Here is a 23,429-nt window from a genome sequence, read left to right as displayed (position 1 = left end):
TCCTCAATTCTTTCCAAGGGCAAGTTTGTGAAGAATGTGGTAAAGGTGCACTACTCCTTCCATAGCCCTACCAAGGTTTCTATGCTGACTTGCTCCCCTCCATGCTATGTTGTGGAGAGGAACATGAGGCCCAATCTTTGAATATATGGAATTTTGAAAACATTGGGACAGAGAAGTGTTTCTCACAGTGCTGCATACTAGGGAGCCAATTCACCACGCACTAGATCCACGCACAGAAAGCCACTTCTCTGAGCAGAAGGGTGACTCAGTCACCTCTTCAGCACTGACCTAGCAGATCCTTCTCCAGGTAGTCATGGGATGCAGATGGGTAAGCTCAGAGTAAATGTGAACAGGATGGGGAATGAGTGGGTAGACCAGAGGCAAGACTAGAGGGATTCACATTTTGAGGCCACACACAGAAAAGACAATACAATTTCAGATTGCATAACTTTTTCCACATAGCGCCACGGAAATCCTTGAGGACCACCATTGCCAGGGAGCAGAGCCACATTGGTGTGGTGGGATGGAGCAGGAAATTGCTATTTTTAGTATGGTTCCCTGGCTTCTCTCACTTTCTAACTCTAATGGTGTCAAACTGAAAAGGAAAGGAAATCGTAATACATATTGAAAAGGAGGGAAAATTTGAAGAAGCGTAATGAGTATAACATAGACAGTTTAAAAACAAGCAAATGTACATATTCAGCTTCTGCAATATCATTTGCTTAGATTATATGAACTAGTTATACTCTAGATTTGCAGGCACCCTGGCACATCAAGACTATTATCATCTGAATATTTCAAAGCATGTGAATATGGCATCTCACCAATCACTCACTAGGTGCTAGGGAAAAAAATGTTTTCAATGACTATTTGGGCTAGATAGGAACATTTTCTAATTGCCTAAGTAATAGAACATGTGGTGTTTGTTTATGGCAGTGAATGTTTACTTGGTGCTTTTCAGAGTTCATAGGTTAATCTTATCTGCTGCATTGTTTTTGAAAGTGATACAAACTAAGACTATTTTAACCCAGTATATTAAATTTGTCAGTCCTCCTAATGAATTAATGATACAAGTGAGGCTACTTATTAAAATAATCATTTTGTGTCTGTGGTTGGCCTCGCAGATATCAGCCCACCAGCACAAGGAGTGGATCACAGGCAAGTCCAGAAAGAGCTAGGAGACGTCATTGTACGGCTACATAATCCTGTTGTGCTGACACCCACTACAGTTCAAGTCACCTGGACAGTAAGACTTTTCTAATTGCTACCTTTCATTGACAGCTTTAATCTTGTTTACTTGTCCCTGCAATTCTTTCTCAGCCCTGAAAAACCCTAGTCTGACCTGAGTACAAGTGGCCAGATAAGCTAACATTATACAGACAATGAACCATGTGCTAAAGGAATGGATTCTTTCTTTCTTTCTTTCTCGCTTTCATTGTGTCTATCTGTCTTTGTTAAAGTCAATCAGGTTCAGAAGTTTCACATGTAGCACAAAGCATGTTAACTGACTGACAAAGAAGAGCTTTTTAGCAGAATGTGTCTCAACCCATAATGCAAAAATGTGACTGATCCTTACACTATTCTTCGGTGTGTAAACTGAGTGTAATAAGCAAAATGAAGTATCAGAATTAAGGATAAATTGATATTTTCATAATCTCTCTCTACTTCAATCCATGGGGACCTCCCGCCACAATATCCCATTGCCTGGTGACCTTTACTTGCAATAATGATCTTCCTACGAGGCACTTGTGGACAGATGTGCGTGCAGATAATGCATGGTCTAAGTATGTAATGGTATTTCATTCTATAGCACAAGCTCTAACTTCACCTGATGGATTATGGAAGGCTGAATCTCTTTGACATTACCTACAACATCTCTGTTTAAGAGGTCAAACTATAGGGCTAGAGCTCCCGAGGACTAAGTTTATAGTATGTAGCTTTCAAAATGCTACATTTCTTTTCCTGGCACTTCAGGGAAGGGATTTGTAACCATAGAAGCAGAGATTTTCTAGGGCACTACACACCACAAATGAGTGCTTCGTTCTTCAGGCAGTTGGAGGGGAATACCAGAGAGGGGAGAGTGGACTAAGCACCACAGCAGTGCGCAGGGCTTGAAGGATTATTTTATATACGCTACTGCAGGGATCCAGGCAATGGACACAGTATTTTTTGTTTACACATGCAGTCTCACTACAGCCAGCAGCTAATGAGTCATGTAGGCTATAAAAGAGAAGAGGGGACTGAAGATGAAAAGTGTGTATTTGTATGTGTGTGTGTTGGGGGGAAGAGGGTGCGTTGTGAATTTTGCAGCACTGATGTAAGGCTTATTGCCTTTTCACTACAGAGCTTGGCTTGGTAGGGACTCAGACCTAGGTCCTACCAAATTCGCAACCATGAAAAATGCATCACGGACCATGAAATATTGTCTCCCCCTGTGAAATCTGGTCTTCTGAGTGCTTTTACCCTGTACTATACAGATTTCACAGAGGAGACCAGTGTTTCTCAAACTGGGGATCCTGATTCAAAAAGGGGTTGCTGGCAGGGGGGGTCGGAGGTGTGTGTGTGTGGCAAGGCTATTTTAGGAATGTCGCAGTATTGCCACCCTTGTTTCTGCCCTGCCTTCAGAACTGGGTTGCTGGAGGGTGGTGGCTGTTGTCCGGCTGCCCAGTTCTGAAGGCAGCGTCAACGCCAGCAGCAGCGCAGAAGTAAGGGTAGCAATACTGTAACCCCCTCTACAATAACCTTGCGACACCCCACTCCCCCCACCCCAATCCTTTTTGGATCAGGACCCCCACAATTATAACACTGACATTTTGTATTTAAATAGCTGAAATAATGAAATTTACAATTTTTCAAATCCTGTGACCATGAAATTGACCGTGAATTTGGGAATTCTCTCCTGCCCTCTCTCTCTCCAGCCAGTCCTGCTTACATGTGGTGATGGTTGGTCTCCAACTCATAGCAGCAGCTCTTTTTAAATACAGTCTGTCTCCTTTTGCCACATGCTCAGCTGAAAAGCTCAGCCCCTCCCTCAGTAAGGCACCGGTGCAGAAAACCCTTTGTTCCATGGGGGTGAGTCAGTAGTTAAGAATCATTCAAAGTTGATAGCCCCAGTTTGTAGTCCCCATGGCTTCTCTGTGACAGTCCTTCAGTGAAGCGTCAAGAGCCTTTCCTGGGCAGGATAGCTATCCGGAATGCATTTAAATAGGCTAGCCTTGGGCAAGGTTGTATTGTTCATCAAACAATACAAAATGGAGGTCCTAGTAAAACAGGGCTTCAGAATACATAATGGAGTGCACAGTTTGATCCAGACACACTAATTCTTTCCACCAGGAAGAGATTAAATAATGTGAACAAACTCTCACATTGGTGCCTACCCTGTTTTTCATAAGGAAAATATAAATTGTTATGGTTTATAATATCAGCTTTTTTTGCTAGATCACTTGATGTGAAAAGCAGTCACCCTACACCATCTAACAAGCACACAATGCCCACCAGTGGTACATTAGAATTGCCCGAAGGAAGGAAAAGATGGGGAGGGAGGGGGAAGGTAGCGCTGCTAATTAGAAAGTTTCTAGCAATCAGGACAAAACCATTTAATTAACCACAGTCTCTGGGATAGCAACCACACTATCCAGAGAGTAAAGCCAACTTATGTAGCATAAAGATCCAGCATAGCTAGCATCCAAAAGGAGACAGATGCCAGAAGAATGATGTGACTCTTTCCCTTCTGGAAATTCCTGTTTGGAATTCAAATGCTTTGCTAGATGACAGACCACCTAGATGCCTTTCTACCATTCTGATGGCTGGCAAACTGGCATCAGTCACTCCCCTTCTTTGGGTTCTGTTGTTACAGATTTTTAAAATGATTCTGAAATTGTCTCCTCTGTTCCAAATCAGGACTTGAAATTCCAGAAATATTTTCCAGAAATAATAACTCTGTGATTTGCAAACTTTATATATACACCTCTACCCCAATACAACATGACCCGATATAACACAAATTCAGATATAACATGGTAAGGGATAGCTCAGTGGTTTGAGCACTGGCCTGCTAAACCCAGGATTGTGAGTTCAATCCTTGAGGGGGCCACTTAGGGATCTGGGGCAAAATCAGTACTTGGTCCTGCTAGTGAAGGCAGGTGGCTGGACTCGATGACCTTCTAGGGTCCCTTCCAGTTCTAGGAAATAGGATATCTCCATTATTTAATTTTTTTTAAATGTAAATTTTAAAGCAGTGCTCCAGGCGGAGAGGGGGGCTGCACACTTCATTGGATCAAAGCAAGTTTTATATAACGCGGTTTCACCTATAACGCGGTAAGATTTTTTGGCTCCCGAGGACAGAGTTATATTGGGGTAGAGGTGTATGTATTGACTATAATATTGCATCCAAATATCTATGTCAAAAGAAGTCTGAAATTGCAAAATTAAGCCCTCAAAAGTTAGGTAATGGCAGTATTAAGATTACCATTACAACTTACTTTTCCCCCAATACAGTCTTTAATTACATGGTCACATAGTATTTTTTCCACAGGACCCCTGCCTCATTCAATGAATGGGTAGTTGTTCAATATTTCTTTTTATCTTCTTTATTCCAAGAATGCCCCTAGGCTTTATTTAATGCACACCATCCCAACCCTGTACCGAATACAAAATTATTAATTTCCTCCTGGGTGCTGCTATAGTGCTCTCACCATAGTATCTGAGTGCTTCACAAACGTTAATTAATTTATTTTCACAACATGCCTGTGAGCTTAGATGGTATTGTTATCTCCATTATATACATGAGGAACTGAGACGCAAAAGATATCAATGCCAAAATTATCAAGTGTCCACTAAGTTTGGGTGCTGAACTTGAAACACCTGGTACCTGATTTTTCAGAGTATATATCATCTTTATACATTCAAAGTACAGCTCCAGTTGACTTAAATGTTAGTTGTGAGGGCTCAGCACTTCTACAAATCTGGCCCCATGTGTGGTTGTTTGGGCACCCAGAAATTGAGGAACATGCTGGTAGTGGCCAACTGTGAAAATTCTGGTAAGGTACCTCTCCAACATCACAAAGGAGCTCTATGGCAGAGGCACGGATATAATCCAACCCCCCAGGGCAGCATTCAGCGTTCTTTAACCATGAGACCCTTCTTTCTCTTCATGCAATCCCTTGCCTCGTTCATTACACACCTTCTACCTCAGATAAAGCAGGGGTCCTATAGACAATAGTTTCCTTCACTACAAAACTCTGAATCATCCTCAGAGCAGGTCCATCCTGTGCACTGAATGAGGCAGATGTCATGTGAAAAAAATAGTATGTGATCAAGTAATTAAAGACTGTACCATAATGCATACACATAAGGGGCCCAAATTAAGCTTGCACAGGAGACAACCTTATTTCTGGCTTCTCCTGACTGTGGAGTGCTTGATTTTGGATGTAATCTATTAATTAGTTTTAAAACAAATGCAAACAAAATCTATCATATGGATCTCAATTTAGGGCATCAATAGGGTATCACCTTTACCTCCACAGCACAGACATCTACCATTTGAACTAGGGGAATTACTAGTAGCATTAGAAAAGTCTCTTGTCCTATGTAGGTAGCAGACTCTAGAGAGGAATGAGACACAAACTTGGTCAGTGTATTTCAAAGCTATTTGCTGACAGAAGAAGAATGTGGAAATTCAGGACTCCTGGGTTCAATTCCAGAGTCTGGAGGGGAGTGTGTTCTAATGACTATAGACCCTTCTGCCCTGTGCCTCCAGCCTATCTCTGTTCCTCTCTGCTTCCCCACCCTAGCTCCCTCTGCTCTGCCCTCCACTCTCTGCGCCTATCTAGCAATCCCCAACCATTCACTTCTGCTCCCCACTCCCTCTCCAATCAACCCTCTGATACCACCTCCTTCCACCCTTCCTCTCTACAGCTATCTAGCCTCTCTTCCCTGCCCCCAGCTTCTGCCCTCTTTCTCCTCTGCATCTATCGCATGCTCCATGCCCCGATGACTGCCCCACTCTGCTCTGGCTCCTATTCACTCCCTCCTGGTTCCTGCCTCCCTCTCCCTTTTCTCCTATTTATCCCACCATCCTGGCTCCTACCCTTCATTCACCTCTACTTCAGGCCCCCTTCCCCTCTACTTATGTATATACCCTCCAATCCGTCCCCTTCCTCTCTGCTCCAGTCAACCACTACTATATCCCCCAATGGCTCCTGCCCCCCTCCTCCTTTTATCCTCAGCACTCTCTGTTTCCTGCACCCCTTTCTATCCATTTCAAACCCCTTCCCCCACAAACACCCTGTACACCTCTGCCTTCCTCCATCTCTTCCATGCAGCCTGCAATAGAGAGAGAGAGACAGTCTCTCTGCTCTCCATTCCTGTGGCTAGTGCCACTGCAGCCCCTGCCAGACAGGAAGCCCAATTTCAGGGAAAGTCCTACTCTGCTCTGTAATTCTGGGTTATAGTATGCTCAGTTGCCCTGTAAGGGTGGGCACACATGGTCTTGTCAGCACTCAGGAGGTGGGAAAGGTTGTACAATGCTGAGTACAGTTGGCATCGTCAGAGAACTTAGCTGCCAATCTCTAACAAGTTTTACTGCCCATGTACAAGCTGAGATTTTTTTGAAGTCTTAAAATTTGGCCAAACTTGGGTGGGTCTTTTTGTTTTATTTTTTATGAGAACAGCAAAAGGCACTTCCCTAACATCACGGTAACTCACCTCTCTGCCAAATGTTCAAATCCCTGCTTCATAAGAACGGCCATACTGGGGCAGACCAATTGTCCATCTGATTCACCATCCTGTCTTCCGACTGGTCAAAACCAGGTGCTCCAGAGGGAATGACCAGAACAGGCAATCATCAAGTTGTCCACTCCCAGCTTCTGGCAATCAGAGATTAGGGACACCCAGAGTATGGATTGCATCCCTAACCAGCTTGGCTAATAGCCATTGATGGACCTATATTCCATGAATGTAACTAATTCTTATTTGAACCCCATTACAGTTTTGGCCTTCACAACATCCCCTTGGCAATGAGTTCCACAGATTTGCTGTGCATTGTGTGAAGAAGAGATTGGAAGTTCTCAAATAAGCATTTGTATGAATTTTTAACATGAGCAAAGCACAGTATTTTTTTCCTAATCTCGTTCTTGGAAACAGCTGAACCATTTTAGCTGAAACTTTCAAAAAAATTCAATTTGAGTCAGACATTTGATATGGAGAAATTCATAGAGTATGGCAATATTATAAGCAATTGAAAACAGCATATTGTAGTGGATAGGTAACCTTGACAAAAGCTTACCAGCTCCACCTATAAAGCATCCAAAAGCAAGGGCAATTAAGTTCTGGAATAGGCTTCTTAGGGTACATCTACACTACAGGGGGGAGTCGATTTAAGATACGCAAATTCAGCTACGTGAATAGCGTAGCTGAATTCGACGTATCGCAGCCGACTTACCCCGCTGTGAGGACGGCGGCAAAATCGACTTCTGCGGCTTTCTGTCGGCGGCGCTTACTCCCACCTCCGCTGGTAGAGTAAGAGCGCCGATTCGGGGATCGATTGTCGCGTCCCAACGGGACGCGATAAATCGATCCCCGAGAGGTCGATTTCTACCCGCCGATTCAGGCGGGTAGTGTAGACCTAGCCTAAGGGAGATTGTGGAATCCCCAGCTTTGGAGGTTTTTAATAACAGGATAGACAAACCCCTGTGAGGGATGGTCTGGGTATACTTGGTCCTGCCTCAGCTCAGGTGGATGGACTAGATAACTTCTCGAAGTCCTTTCTAGTCTTACATTTCTATGATTCTATGGGACTTAAAGGAAAACTTGTACTGGAGGAAATTTGGAAATGAAAAATTTAAACAAAGGAATCAGTGTACCTAGGAAGTATTTTTGAGCTTTCTGCTAGGTTTTATTATTACAGATGGGTGAATAGGGAACATTATCTTTCCAATTTTTTTCGTTTGTTATTGTTTAAACTGTTTATTTCCTTTGGTTGTCAAAAAGAAAGTGAAATTACAGGGAATCTGCATGCACATCTTTAACATTTTGAGTCAGGGTTCTTATAAGAAAAAATCTTAGACCTTATCCCACTATGAGCTTCATGCAGATGAATCCCTCAGACCTCTAAAGTCTTCAATGGGGCTCTATATAGGCACTGGGGTCTGTCTATGCAGAGTTAGCAGTAAAATAGGGGCCATATTAAGAAAATTTAGGATATGATGTGCCTAACTGAGGCTGTGAGGAGTCAGATTTATGTCTCTTCCTGTAAACATTTAAGTAACAGAGTTGTACTGGCACAGATATTTGCATAAAGCAAATCTTAAAGTCACAGGCACAAGTATTTGTGGAAACTGAATTTCACATTCCCATGTGTGACAAAGTTGGAATTTTCTGCAATACATTTATGAATGATAAGCATGGCAGTGACTTACTGGACTAGGCAGTGATGAGCTCCCAAAATCCTAATAACCGGTTCACTACTGGCTCCTCGGCGGCACATCGGCGGCTGGGGGGGCCTTCACTCACTCCGGGTTTTCGGCGGCATTTCAGCAGTGGGTCCTTCACCTGGAGCGAGTGAAGACACACACACACACACACACACACACACACACACACACACACACCCGCCGCCGAAGACCCGGTAGGGAAGTGGTCTCCAAATTTTTTTGATCACGCACCCCATCAGTAAAAAATTTTTGAGCATGCACCCCCTGCTCCCAGCCGAACTGTTGAAGCAATAAATACATAAATAAATAAATAGCCGCTCGGACTCCCGGCCGAACTGCCGAGGGGGGGGAGGGGGAGGGGAGAAAGTGGCACTGCTCTAGCGGTGCTCCTCCTGCTGCGCACCCTGAAGGATCCTCTTGCGCACCCCACTTTGGAGACCACTGCGGTAGGGAATCACGCGGTGAGGACAAGCCCCATGTGCCTGGCTCCCCCCTGCCATCTGACTCCAACCCACCCCCGACTGCCTCCCTCAGAACCTGTAACCCATCAACCCCCCCCCCACTCCTTGTCCCCTGACCACCCCCTCCCGAGACCCCCCACCCTAACTGCCCCCCAGGACCCCACCCCCTATCCAACTCGCCCCGCTCCCCCGACTGCCCCAACCCAATCCACCACCATCCTGACAGACTCCCGGAACTCCCACGCCTACCTAACCCTCCCCCAATCCCCTGACTGCCCCCCCCAGAACCTCCACCCCCTCCAACCACTCCCTGCCCCTTATCCAACCCCTCCTCCCAGCCCCAGTCCCCTTACAATGTTGCTCAAAGCGGCAGGAGCTGCAGAGCTGCCCAGAGCACTGGTGCTGGCGGCGCGGCGCACTGGGGCTCTGCGAGAGGGAGGGGAAGCGGGGGAGGTCCTGGGAAGGCAGGGGAGGGGCCGGGGGAGCCTCCCCAGCTGGGAGCTCAGGCGGGTCGGACAGGATGGTCCCGCGGACTGGATGTGGCCCACGGACCGGAGTTTGCCCACCTGCTGTCCCCTTTACAAGTGGTTCTACACCAGCTTATAAATTTAACAACCGGTGAGAACCAGCTCCAGCTCACCACTGGGACTAGGAATTACTATCCTGTTGGTAAAAATGGTTAAAAATCTGCCCTTGGATCAGAGCCGGAGCCACGAGGTATCTGTCTGGGGTATGAATGGGTTGTTAAAGGACTGCCTGAAACTGACCATATCAATTAACGATCTGGAAAGACAGTTGGAACTCCACTGGACATTCACATCTAGCATCCAATAGCCAAGAGGAAGGAGATTTTTTCCCTCACCTCTCTGCAGGGAAGCCAAGCAAAGATCCCAAGTGGTAGAATGAAGGGGAAGGGCACCAGGTGGCTGTGTTAGGAGCTGAGATCAACAAGATACAAGACACATGCATCTCTGGAACAAGAGAGAAAGGGACAGAGAGACAGGCAGCCAAAATTAATTCCACAGCAGCTTTACTGGGTAGAGCCCTGATGTTGGCTAGTCTGAACTCGATCTTCACATTTGCTTCTCTATACTAACCTAGGGGCTTCCCAGTGCTGTTTTCCAGTTGACTAATAAACCCTGCTCTGTTTTGGAAAAGTTGCCTGGTGTCACTGCAAATACTTGCTGAGGTGCATTGATCCCTGAAGAGGAAATAAAAGCTCTTGTTTGGAGACTCAGTAGGCAGAAATAGGAGTGCTGCAGCACAGAGGCTAAGTCTCGGAGGTGCTGAGATTGTGTGGCCTACCCTTAAGGAAGAGAGGGACCCCTTTACACACTGAAGCGATTCCTCCAAAGGACTGTTTAAAATCTAGGAAGTAGCACAGATCCTGTGGATCCATGATATCATGTGTGTGAGAATTCAAATCAGCATGCTTGTGTAATGCCAACAGGCCATGGTTGCTGGTGGGCAGGATCAAACCTGGGACCTCTGAAGTTTAGTGCATGAGCCTCTACTCTACTGCATGAGCTAAAAGCACTATGCCTATTAGCTAAGGCTGTAGAGCAAATTCATTAATCTCTTTCTCTAAGTAGTCTCAGTGCTCCTAGATGGGCCAGAGCACCACACCCAGGAGGTGTGTGGGTTACACTTTCACACTCATATAATAAGAGAACGGAAACTATAGTATGTGACTTGTCTCACTAATCATAACTAGCCAGCACAGCACAAATAAATCATGATTAGAACACATGATTAAAAAATGGCAAGACATTGAATAATTTTGAATAACAAATATATTTGAGAAATGGTTGTCTGCTCGTGGATGTCCTGTGACAAGAAGAAGAGTCTACATGAGTCCAATAAATTTTTTGTTATGAATTATTTGCTCAGATCTAGTCACCACTGAAGGCATTTATGATACCTTCTTTTTAAAATGTTCTTTATTGGGGTTTGATGAAACGCCCAAGTGAGGATGTCATGTACTCCTTGTACATGGCAGGTTGCAAGGCTGCTACTAGCATGTTAGGCTTCTGCAGCAGATATGAACTGGCTACAGAGCTTCCATCATGCTGAGAGAGATACAAGAGATGTGTTCTCTATGAGATACATGAATGCACTGCTGCCTAAAGCCGTTACCAGCTCAAGTGAGGTATGTTATAAGTGGTGTCACCTAGTGGCTGTACATTATAATATAGTTTGAGCATTCCATTACAGAGGATAAATTTCTAAATGTCAGGAAATGATGAGTAAACTCTGCTGTTTGAAAGAATTTGTCTATGTAGGTGAAACACAGGCTGGAAACACTATACAATTCTGAACAAGATCTCTGCTATTTTACTGGGTTAAGACCTATGTTGCTGATTCTTTTTATGTTTCCCTTCATTTTTCTTTGTAATGGTATCAGAGCTCAGCTGATCAATTGGAAAATGGATTTTCCATCCCACAAAAAAAAAAGAGAGACTCCAAAAAAATGTTTCGACTCAAATTGGGACCAAAGGCCCAAATTTTGATTTTATCTTTTTTTTTAAACATATTTCTGCATTTTTGTTTTTTTGTTTCAGGTCAATCAAACTTTTTCATTTTGATGAATTCAGAATGTTTTGTTTCAGTTTTGAACATTTGTAATGTACATTTTTAAAATTTAAAATGAAACTAAAAGTTGTTTCAAAACAAATAATTGAAACCATCTGTTCTAAAAATGGCAACGTGGGACTTTTTACCCTCTCCCCCCCTCCCCCCAGTGAAATTTTGTCAAAATTGATAGCCAATTTTTTTGTGAAACTCTTTCTCTTAATGGCATTTTCCAACAGAAAACTGTTTTGACCAAAAAAAAAAAAAAAACAAAAAAAAAAGTGCCAGTTCTAATGTGGCATTCTCCTGCTGTCACATCACTTCAATACAGCTTAATTATCCTGCCCTGGTCCACTCTGCATTCCAACTCTTTCCCTTTCTCCTCTTCTGTTCCACAATATTGTTTTCCCTCTCAGCCAAGAACTCACCTGGTCCCTATAATGTCTTTTCTTCTCTCTCCAACCCCTGTGCCTTCCAGGGAGTGTTAGAAAGTTGGTTTTGATGATATTAGAGAGGTGGATGAACCAGCTGATTGATTCTAATTCATCTCACTGCCCCTCACTCCTCTGCTTTCAGTCACACACTGTGCACAGTATAAGACACGGACTCACACAGAGCATGGGAGCTGGGAGGCAAGGAACTGAGAGAGTGAGACAGCTGGCTACCCATCCCATAGTTATCCAAGTAAACCCCACAGATTTGAAAGGAGTGTCAGAGATAAGAAATTATGAGCAGCCCTTTAAATATTAGATATATCCCACTTCAAACTTCAGGAGTAGTTACTTTTGAGTGATTTCAGAGCACACTAGGATCCTGCATCTAGCCCTTATGGCTATCCTGGCCAGGCATGAATGCTGGTGAATTTCCAAGGTTATGGTGAGTTCTTACTGCTGAACTTGGCACAGACTGAGATGTACAGTAGCCGTGACCAAACTCACAAGTTATTCCGTCCAGATGGAGAATTGCTATTGGCATAATTATAAGTATCATCTTATTCAGGATATTCTGGGAGGAGAATTTACATACAAAAAAGTGTTCTGCAAAATGTCTTTAGACTGCGGCTTAGTGGGCTTGTCCCCGGGAAGCCATAGCAACAGGCTTGGCTAAGTGATGAATTTCTGTGTCATATTTTTGACACCTGAATAGCCTGATAGTATAATCTAATGGGTTTAGAATCCATACAGCATTTGGTGGTGATGTGCATAGATCTGGAAAAGGCAGTTTCCTGGTCCATAGAAATGTATCTGTAACTAGTGCTAACAGTGCACAAAGTGTCACTAGTGTATTTAACTGGTCCTATTAGTAGGTAAAACAAACATGTTAGCTCAGTACAAAATCTATTGTTTATTGCCTACCCTGTGTAGGAAACTGGTTGGTGTTACAGTTATTTCCTCTACTAAATAGTCATCATGACATCGAGATCAATTGTGCCTTTTAAGGCATCACATGATATTGGGGGCAGTGTAGAGCAGCAGCCCACCCGCAATTATTCTCTGGTACCAGGTTATATGCCCCTTGAAGGCATATGCACCCTCTTATTTGAAGGAAGAAAGGTGCCCTTAGTTCCACCTCCTCTCCAGCTTTTTTGGGTGGATAGCATTGCTATCTGTACTAGCTAGGAGTAGCCTGTGGCTGCATCCTGTGTAGGACAAGAGAAGGGACGCTTTTCCTTGTGTCCTCCCTGATATTCCTTGCATTTGATTGTGGGGCCAGCCACAGTCTGGCCCAAATACATGACATTAACAATATGTCAGGGTGTTTCAGGTGGCAGTGCCTAAGCACACACCACAAGTGAAATGATGACACTATAGATGGTGCTTTATTAGTTACACTATTGAGCGTGTTATAAAATGGTTAGCAAGATCTTCTGTTCTAATATTTAGTAGTATAGTGAAAGCTTGCAATACCTCACACTTCAGAATTGAAGATATTTAATGGCTAAAATCTGGTGATCTGAATTAATAGTTATAGTTTCATTGTATGCAGCTTTATGAGCCTTCATTATTAGATGTACTCTGTGTGGGTGCTTAGGTGCACATATACATGCTGTGACAAAGTTCCTCCTCTATCTTGGTGGGTCCTGTACTTATTGGCGGATTTTCTTGCCTCAGAGATTCACCATGTGGGTTGGGGAACAGCCCAGAGACCTTCCCCTCTGGAAGAACCCACAGTCCAGGTCAATTGGGAGGTTTGGGGGGAACCCAGGCCCGCCCTCTACTCTGGGTTCTAGCCCAGGGCCCTGTGGACTGCAGCTGTCTATAGTGCCTCCTGTAACAGCTGCATGACAGCTACAACTCCCTGGGCTACTTCCCCATGGCCTCCTCCAAACACCTTCCTTAGTCTCACCACAGGACCTTCCTCCTGGTGTCTGATAACACTTGTGCTCCTCAGTCCTCCAGCAGTATACCCTCTCAGCTCCTTGCACCTCTTGCTCCCAGCTCCTCACACTCCCACCACAAACTGGGGTGAGCTCCCCTGCTCTGGTCAATCAGGGAACAGAAAACTACTCATCCAGTGACCAGTATATTTGCCCTCTACCAGACTCCTGTACCCCACTGGTCTGGGTCTGTCACAATGCATATAGTTTGTGTCACAAACCCAAATATACACATATTTTATATACAGCCTACTGATTTTCAGCATAGTATTTTTTAATTTTTCCCTTTTTGACAACTCTTTGTACCCATCAGTTCTTAAAGATTCAGCACAAAAAAAAAAAAAGTCAGATTAAAAGTGACACTGTATTTTTCTGAAGTTTCGAGAGAAATCGAATTTTAAATTAGCTTTGGATTATTAAACAGCTCAGACATATACTATAGTTTAGATGAAAATGATGTATTATGAAGTATGCAAAGGAGTTAATACTGTATTTTGTATTAAACGTGAGGTTCATAAAGTCTTTACGTCTGTAAAACATTTAATTAATGAAAGTCAAACATGGATAAAAACAATTTACCCTGATTTACAGACTCCCTTCATCTGGAAACAGCTGCTTAATGTTCTTCTTAAAAACACAGCTTGATTCTTTCAGTATTAACAAGCTATTATTGTGAGTTATGTCCCTCTTTCAGTGCATAAATTCACTTAAAGTGAATGTAGAAAAGTTTATAAAATGCAGGCTTAATGTTGTTGTAACATATGTTGCAAGGTTTTTAACGGTGACAATTTTGATTAAAGACATTTTTGCTTTGCTCTTGTAAATTAAGATTTCTTCTTGCTTGCTCTGTTTTTTAATGTTATAAGAACTGAAGAACTTAATGACTAGTAAGTGAGGGGTATAGTAAAGGTAGTGGAAGTCAGAAGATCTTGGTTTGTGCCTTCAGTCTTGGACCCACTTATTCTTGACATAGCCCAAACAAGCATAGCTCTAATTCTGGAAAATCTTTGATGAGTTAGCAAGCTGTCAAGAGGGTGAAGGAAATCGTTCTTGTCACAACTCAGCTATAAGACTAGAGTTAACAACCCAGTCAGCTATATGTCCAAACTGACACACAGAACGTGCTACTTGTATTATTTTCTTTGGCTGTTTGCTTGACAACTGCAGAAGTGAAAATCTTCTTTTAGCATGCAACATTTTGACTGTTAGAGATTAAAATACAAATTCGTGCAAATGTTACAGTACAGTATGTTATAATACCTCAACGTTATTTGATATGATACCTTTTTTTCCAGATAAAAATGCTTGTGGTCACTTCAAGATAATACATTTTGAACTATCTTTCTTTCAATTACTGTAATGTTTATTGTTTTGAAAGACAGGGTAGAATTGTTATATTACTGTATACAACCCTGACCTTGAATTCTGTTTGCACGGCAACAAATTAAATACAAACAACAACAACATTCCATCCTCATCTGATGGCATGAGTGCTCTGTAACCTCAGAATGCAAATAGACTGGTTAGTCTAAGAACACAGGAAACAACACATTTTCTTGGTCATTGTTTTTCTGCATCTGTCTATGTTTATTTTGCTTTCCTGAATACCTCATGAAAGGACCAGCCATAAGCCAAGTAATGGACTAACTAAAAGCATATAGTACATCTTCAAAGCTTTGTACTTTTCTGAAAATAAATGGTTTTTCCTTTCTTTCTCATATTTCAGCACATCAGTAGCCAAGTTCATTTTAATTGTTTCACATGCAATACTCATTATGACAAATTGCTAGAAAATTATCTACTTATGATTTTTGTTATTTATTTTATGCTTTGAGATGTAGGTGGGTGTATCATAATATCTAATGGGATAAAGTAAAGGGAACAATGAGAGAGTTACACCACTTTAAAAAAATTAAGTGAAATGACAGTAATCCACAAGAAGCTTTAATTTTAGATTTTGAGGAAGTCAGTAACAGTCAACTGACTAGTTTGCTGTTTGTCATAAACACATGAATATGGTTTCATTATTGGATTATGGATCATGTACTTTAAAATGTATATTAATGTGCCAATTCATACTATTTCCAGGTTGACCGCCAATCCCAGTTTATTCAGGGTTATCGAGTAATGTATCGCCAAACATCAGGCCTGTCTTCTCCAATGGCATGGCAGAATTTGGATGTGAAAGTCCCCACTGAGCGCAGTGCTGTCCTAGTCAACTTGAAAAAAGGGGTTTCTTATGAAATTAAAGTTCGACCCTATTTCAATGAATTCCAAGGAATGGATAGTGAATCAAAGTCTGCCCGTACTACTGAAGAAGGTTAGTATAATTGTCAAAAAATAAGCAACCGGCTTCCCCATCTTGTCTCAAAGGGGAAATCATTGTGTTCATTGTGAAGACTGTGCAAATAATTTTGTTCTAATTAGTTTCCAAAATGTCTGTACATAATTCACTGAAGATTTCTCTGTTTTGCATGAAAAACTGGCTTTAGGATTTCACCTAACAATCTATTTCAGTGGTATAATACTATGTGGTCTGCATTGGCCAGTCCTATGCCTCTCTTCTCCAGAAGAAGAACAGGAGTACTTGTGACACCTTAGAGACTAACAAATTTACCTTTTGTCTCCTCAACGTGTGCAGCAAGCAATTTTGGGTTTCTGACACATGTTCTGCAACAGCATTTCCTTTAAAGTACCCAGGCTGCTGGTGCAGCAGACCCAGTCCATGGTTTGGAAGTAGAGAAACCTTTTGCAGATCACTGAGTAATAATAGGCATTCTTTTCTGAATGGGAAATAACATAGATGGATGGCATGGCTAGGAGAAGAGGATGGGTGAAGGACTCCCAATAATGCCTTTAATTAGTGTGCAAAAAGACTAAGACTAGTCCAAGTAGCACACCATTCTTTTGAAGCAACCTTCTATGGTGCTAAACACAATGAAACCAGTTGTCCGTTTCTCAGTGTCAGGAAAATATCCTTAAAACACAGATCAGAACATGCATACGATACAGAAGTAGCAACCATCTTATAACACCGAAATGAAGAAACAACCTCTGTACATCATGCAACATAGATGTATTGTTCTGCTTAGAAAGAGATGCTTTTAGAGTTGACTGGAGTGTAAAGAGAGAAGAAATTAAGCTGGCTTTGACATAAGTATTCTCTCCCCCCGCACACACACACACACACACACACACAATTATCTAATCATCCCTATTTCCACAGTATCTGAGCCACCATTGGCATCTCTTGGATGGTCTTGTGGCCAAACTACAAACCTGGAGTCAAGAGATATGGGCTATCTTCCTGGCTCTGCCACAGACTTCTTTTGAAGCCTTAGGCAAGAAATGTAGGCCAAGACTTTCAAAATGGGCATCTATTTTATTAAAATCCTGACTGTAATCTTTCTGTGCCTGAGTTTTTTTATCATTCAGATATGGGTCTATGTGATCTCCATTACTCATAGGGTGTTGTGAGGAAGTTTATTCAATAATGATTGCAGCATGCTTTGAGATCTCGGAATGGAACATGTCATCATCATAGTTGTTGACATTGTTGTTATTATTATTATTATACTTTTCACCTTCAAACATGTTATAATTACTTAGTTAGACAACAGTTAAGTAACCAACCCTGGGATCAGTTTTGTGAGTTAGGTAGTTGCTGTCCCTGTTTTACAGATGGAGAAACTGAGGGTCCTATGACTTGCTTGAGATCATACAGGGAGTCATTGACGAAGGCAAGTTAAGAATTTGGGAATGCCTGACTCCCATTGCTTTGATTAGATCATAAATCCTAAATTCTTCAGTAAAGATTAGCTTCACTGTAGTATGAACAAAGCTTGTTTTAAAAGTTTAAAAAAAGAAAATTGGAAAAAAAGCTTACTGAGTTGAAATTGCTTTGCTAGAATTTCATTGTAGGATTTTTCTCCCCCTCACTAGAGGATTTTATCCTTGTCCATTCTCAATTGATTTTTGTTGTTTATTTAGTTCATCTAAGTGTCTCCTGCTAAAGTTAAATTAAGACTCGCTAAAAAAGAGAAAAGGCTTTGTATCTGTAGTCTATTTCTGTAAAGTACTTCAGGAGTGACATTTTCATTTGTAACCCTCACCTCCCAGCAGAACCTGTCAGGTAATTTCCTACTTTAAAGGCCACTTTTTCTTGTGGAATAACTTTCTACACAGTAAAGATTTTTAGAACTTTCCTTGCCTACAGATGTGTTAAAGTCACAGTCCATGTATATATTAGTCTAACCTTCGGCCACTCTGTTGACTAGTGTCTTCTTCAGAAAAACAAATGGTTGCCACTTGTCAAATGTCAATCACTATAAAAGATTCCCCAACCCCCACAGTAATTAACTGCTTGTGTGATAGACTTTTTTTTTCTATCAAAGCACCAATAGGTAACATAAGCTTCCGTAAGAAAATTAGTGATTGTATTTCAATGGCTATTTCCTTTGATTCTTCCAGTTATCTTTGTAATTACCTTGCTGTTCATACTTTTGTAAAGATAGTCCCAAATAAATGTTTGGTGAATATGATTTAGTTCTCATTCATACATAAAAGGAGTAGTATTTTTAAAGGTATCACACTTGTTGCATTGACATCTGATTCTGTTTTGAAAATCAGACTTTTCAGTCCTGACTTTTGAAAAAGTCAGTTATACTATCTTTAGAGAAACAATTTGGAAGAGTGCTGTGAATACTGTATATTTTTGCAACATCAAAATATATAGCTTTGGCAAAGGCAATGTACTACCAGAAAGAAGTTTCAGCTTTTTTACTGGATTTAATTTGACATAGAATGTTACTTCTGAGGCCTACCTCCAAAAATCAATTTCACCACAGTTAGACTTTTCCTCTAGATCAGACATTTGTTACAATTCAGTATCCATTCATCTCCTACCTCTTTGGCCTTGTGAAAGTAACAAATGGAATCCTGTTTGGTTGCGTCTGGAAAAGATGAGCAGTGATTTGGGTTCTTTCATATCTGTAGCAAGAAGCTGAGCACTGGAATAATTGATCTGTCAAGAATCAGGCAAGGTGTTCTCCACAAGCTAGCATCAAGGGAAATGAGAAAACAGTTTTAAAAATGTTATTTTTCAGTGTGGTCTATTTAATAACTACAGCACAGTCAGACAAGTGGTTTAATTTATATCATGGTGCCAGCTGACAGAGCAATATTATCATAGAGAGAGAAGTCAGGACTGTCTATACACACACACACACACACAAGAGAGAACTGGACAAATAATAATGGATCATGTATTTGATAATTTTCAGTTTTTTTGTTCACAAATTATCCTAAAAGCTGAACGTGATTTTTTTTTTTTCAAATTCATTCACTTATTTGAAATTCCTCAGGAAATAATTAATACTTGGTCTGTGTGTTGTTCCAGACCTGTTCATTGCAAATGTATGGTATTCTAAACTTGAGCTCTTTTGTTTAGTGTTCATTGGACACTGTTTTCATAGTGTCCACTTGCTGTTTGGATTAGTCTGACTCAAGGCTTTTATTAATTTCAATTTCACTTTCCATTAATATTATTCTGTATCCTCTTAAAATTCCAGAAAATTAATTCACTGTAATAGTCATAAAATATAAACTCAAAGAAGGAATTAATACAGTTGAACTGAAGGTTTTTTTAAAAAAAATCAAAATGAATATTTTTCAAAAATATCTTGCAGGTATTTGTTCAGTTCTCTTTCTCTACATAGGTTTGTACAGTATGTATATGTGAGGTATTATCTTTCCATATGCATTGTGTATTTTTGTATATAAATGAATGTTCTACACGTTAAGGAGGGAAGTGAATGTATTTCAAGAAAACAGTCCATTATATTTTAATGCAAAGAGGATAAGCAGCTTAGTTTTAATCTCTGCCACTATAATAATAATGCAGGTGCAAGGGTGTGGCTTTAAGTATAGAAGACAGTCCCAGTGTGGTAAGCCCTACCAGTTGGTGGTATTGGGAAGAGAGAAAGGGATTAGGTTCAGGAATGGAGACCCCAATGCAGGATGGTTATAGAGATAGATGTCCTACAGGTTCATGCATTTATTATTAATTTTCTTTTAGAATCAGGTACTTTTATTTACATTTTTGTTGTTAAAGAGAGAATAGATTTTTTTATATTGATACTGTTTTTATTATGTGGCTTAGTTCTGTTTCAAATGCTACAAAACTTAGGCCCTAGTCTTCAACTGCACCAATTTTATACTCAGCATGGTTGAGAAAAGTAGCTTTAGGCCACCTTTCTGCTTCACTGATTTGGGTTGGCCAGGGGCCAATTTGCCCCTGGAGTAACTTAGAGCAATTTAAGTGCTGCACAAGTTACATCAGCTACTGCAGTTCCTTAGAGACCACTACATTGCAATGGGCGAGTAAAGTACTGTGGTACCACACTTAGCTGCTAGGAGGCACTCAAGAGGTGAGGGCCCCATTATGATTTGGTACTAAAAGTGGGATTTTCAGACCAGACCCTGAAAGAAGGGAAAGATGGAGGCACATCTGTTGATCCTGCAGCAACAACAGGCAGCAACCCAAGAGCAGAAGAAGATGACCGCCATAAGAGAAGAGGCTACCGCAGCCAACCTGCTGCTAGTGAATGCTTTCTATCATAATATTTTGAACCATATGGGGGAAGTTAGAGTCCTGAGGGGAGGGCTATGGATAAGAATCCCAGGTCAGAGCAGTCCCTTTGGAGAGGTCAAGCAGGATATTCCTACAGCTAGGAGGTAGGAGGTGGCAGTTAGGAAAGTAGATAAGAGGGGCTTTGTGTGAAGAACCCTAGGTTCTCACACTTGTGGGGGACTCTTCCACCTCGATGCAAGGGTGTGGCATTAAGTATAGAAGACAGTACCAGTAGTGGAGGCCATACCAGTAGGTGGTATTGGGAAGACAGAAAGGTAATAGGTTCTGGAATGAAGACCCCAATAGAGGATGGTTATGGAGGGAGGTGGTCTCCAGGATCATGCATTCAAAGAGCTTGGGGTAGGTCAAGATCCCAAGCAGGGAGACAAAGATATCCCAGACCAGCAGTGAGCTCAGAGGAAAAGAGCAGTGTAGGTGGGTCCTCCAGGCCTGCTTTGAGAGGTTTCACAGAAGTAGCCAATCAGAACCCAGTAGGCTCAAATAAAAGGAGCTGCTAGGCCTTAGCAGGTCAATTCCTGGCTCGGACAAGAGAGGCAAGGCCAGGTTCTCCTCTCTGACCACAGGTGCTCAAGGGATAGCCAGAGTTTGGTGCTGGCTGCATTTGAATAGCTGGGTTTGCAGGGAGAGAGAGAGGACTAAGAACTTTGACCCTGAGATAAGAGTGAAGCAAAAATAAATAAATAAATAAATAGGTGGGGGGGACTAGGTAGGAAGCGCCCCAGGGAAGAAACAACAACAAACTGAAATTAAGCACTATGTGGCTGCTATGCATAAGGTCCCTGAGTTGGAACCCAAAGTAGTCAGAGATCCCAGGTTCCTCTACCAGTCACAGTGGCATAAACCCGAAGAAGGGGACATAGCTTATTTGAGAACCTAAACACAGGGCTGAATTTAAAGGGTCCAGAGCTGGGGCTGAAGACCCTAGTGAGGGCAGTGTTACTGTTCTTTTATTGAACTCTTTACTATCTCAGAAGTGTTTCATTTGGACTTTGTGACTTGGTCGGAGGGGCAAGCCACTGAAGCCCCACCAAGGTCAGCTGGCAGCCTACAGAGGGTTCCAGGCATGAGAAAAAGATTGTGTACCACACCCAGCTACTAGGAGTCTCTCAAGAGGTGAGATCCCCCCATTACAATCATTAAAAGGAGTTGAGTTTAAATTCCTGGATCCAGATTTGTAGGTCATATTCTGCAAAACATCAGGTATAGTTGAGAAGCCATAGGAAAAATTAATGAATCCTGGACTGACTCAGGAAACTTGAGTGATCCTGACACCCCAGCTGTCCCTGAGGCTGCCAGGGCTTTTGGGTAACCCAGGCATTGAAGCCAGGGAAGATCAAAAGGTGAATAGGGAGATGATGGTGACTTTGGGCCCACTTTTCAGGGAACTATGGTCGAAGGGTGTTTAAACAATCAGGAAAACCCAGTAATGAAAGGATTTTTCCACAGTTTTGGTGCCCTCAGAACTAATGGAGCAACAAAGTGAACCAAGTCCTTTATGGACAGGAATACAGAGCTAGAGGAGAAAACTGAGGGAAAGGCTTCAGTTGGAAATCCTGGACCTCAGTGAATTTTTTGTTTAATGTAACAGAAATGTACTAGAAAAAACCCTGGACCTACAGGTTGCTGGGGCTTTCAGAACTTGGCATCACAGCAAGAGTGAGAGGTGCTTGGAATGCCAGTGGGTTCTCTAATGAATGTGCTAATGGTGCTGTGAAATTGATAATGTAGTCTCTACCATAACATCTTTAAAAAATAATTGGGGGACTCTGCAGTTCACACGTTCCCACTTGTGGAATAAAGGTGTCATGCTGAAGGTGATGACATTCTTTCCCAGGGAAATGTCTTAATAACACAAATCACTTTGGTGACTTAGCCTGGAACTGTGGCAACACTTCTGTATTCTTTATCTGGGGCATGGACAAGGGAAGAGAGACTGCAAAAGAATGAGATATCATAAATGTTCAATACCCTCAAGTGATTAAACATACAAAAAGCAGCAGGACAAGAGTGAATGATGGAGCAGAACAGGAACCGCCCAGGGAAAAGAAGAGGTGGATATTTTTTTGGGTTGGGTTCAATATCGTTGAAGCAGAGGGACTCTTAATTGCCACCTTTCATGTAAAATAACTTTAAGATACAATTAAACTTCTTATGGAACCAGGTAGCTGAAACAATAGGGGCCTCAAACAAAACACAGGCACATGTCACCACCTACAACAATGGCACATGTGAGGTCATTTAGAAATTTTAACTGTTTGGGTGGAGAGGTTTTGCTATTTTGAGTGGGGATGCATGTGAGAGAGATGCACACCACAAAGGGTTACAGATGTTCATTTTATCATCCCTTGACCATTCAATTATGTGATGTTATGGTCAGTTCATATGCTATTTCATATATAATTAATATATGCTAAATAGAAATAAATTGTAGGATTATACAAGTATAGGATTGATAAGTATTTAGGAGTGATGAGTGTGTATTATGTGTATAAGTAAAGCATGGCTGGAACGCAAGGCCTGCAGGCTGAGACCTGTAAGATGTTAGTTTAGCCATACTAGGTCCTAGGCTTAAGAACACTTGACAAAAGTGGGTGAACTGGGAATAACTCTGTGCAGTAAAGTCACAAGATTACTGTAAAGATGTGCCAACACGTGATGTTACAGAAAAGTAGATCGTAATGACTGCAGTGTATTGTCCAAAACCACTAGACACCTAATTGTAACATCTTTGAATGTCTGTCTTGACTGCAGGCTACATGTTGTGCGTAGATGCTAATGAGAATAAGAAGAACTAAGAACAGCCTATGAAAAATGGGGCACTCCAATAGTCATGGGGTGTGGAAGAACAGATAAGGAAAAGAGAGCACCTTCATACATATGTATAAGGAGTTAGGTATAGTCAGAATTACAATATAAAAGAGGGTTCCATGATTGGG

General features: G+C 41.8%; 1 protein-coding gene across 19 annotated transcripts in view; it reads left to right on the top strand.

Moving 5' to 3' along the window:
• ROBO2 (roundabout guidance receptor 2) overlaps positions 1-23,429 on the top strand; it is a 615,358-nt gene that overhangs the window by 510,529 nt on the left and 81,400 nt on the right. For all 19 annotated transcript variants that reach the window (XM_034792420.1, XM_034792471.1, XM_034792534.1 and 16 more), the window contains 2 exons: positions 1,125-1,246; positions 15,930-16,161. In XM_034792420.1, coding sequence (XP_034648311.1) covers positions 1,125-1,246; positions 15,930-16,161 — 354 coding nt within the window. The remainder of the gene's footprint in view (positions 1-1,124; positions 1,247-15,929; positions 16,162-23,429) is intronic.

This window comes from Trachemys scripta, chromosome 1, assembly GCF_013100865.1.
Source record: "Trachemys scripta elegans isolate TJP31775 chromosome 1, CAS_Tse_1.0, whole genome shotgun sequence".
Taxonomy (NCBI): Eukaryota; Metazoa; Chordata; order Testudines; family Emydidae; genus Trachemys; species Trachemys scripta.
This window is presented reverse-complemented; position numbering and strand designations above follow the sequence as displayed.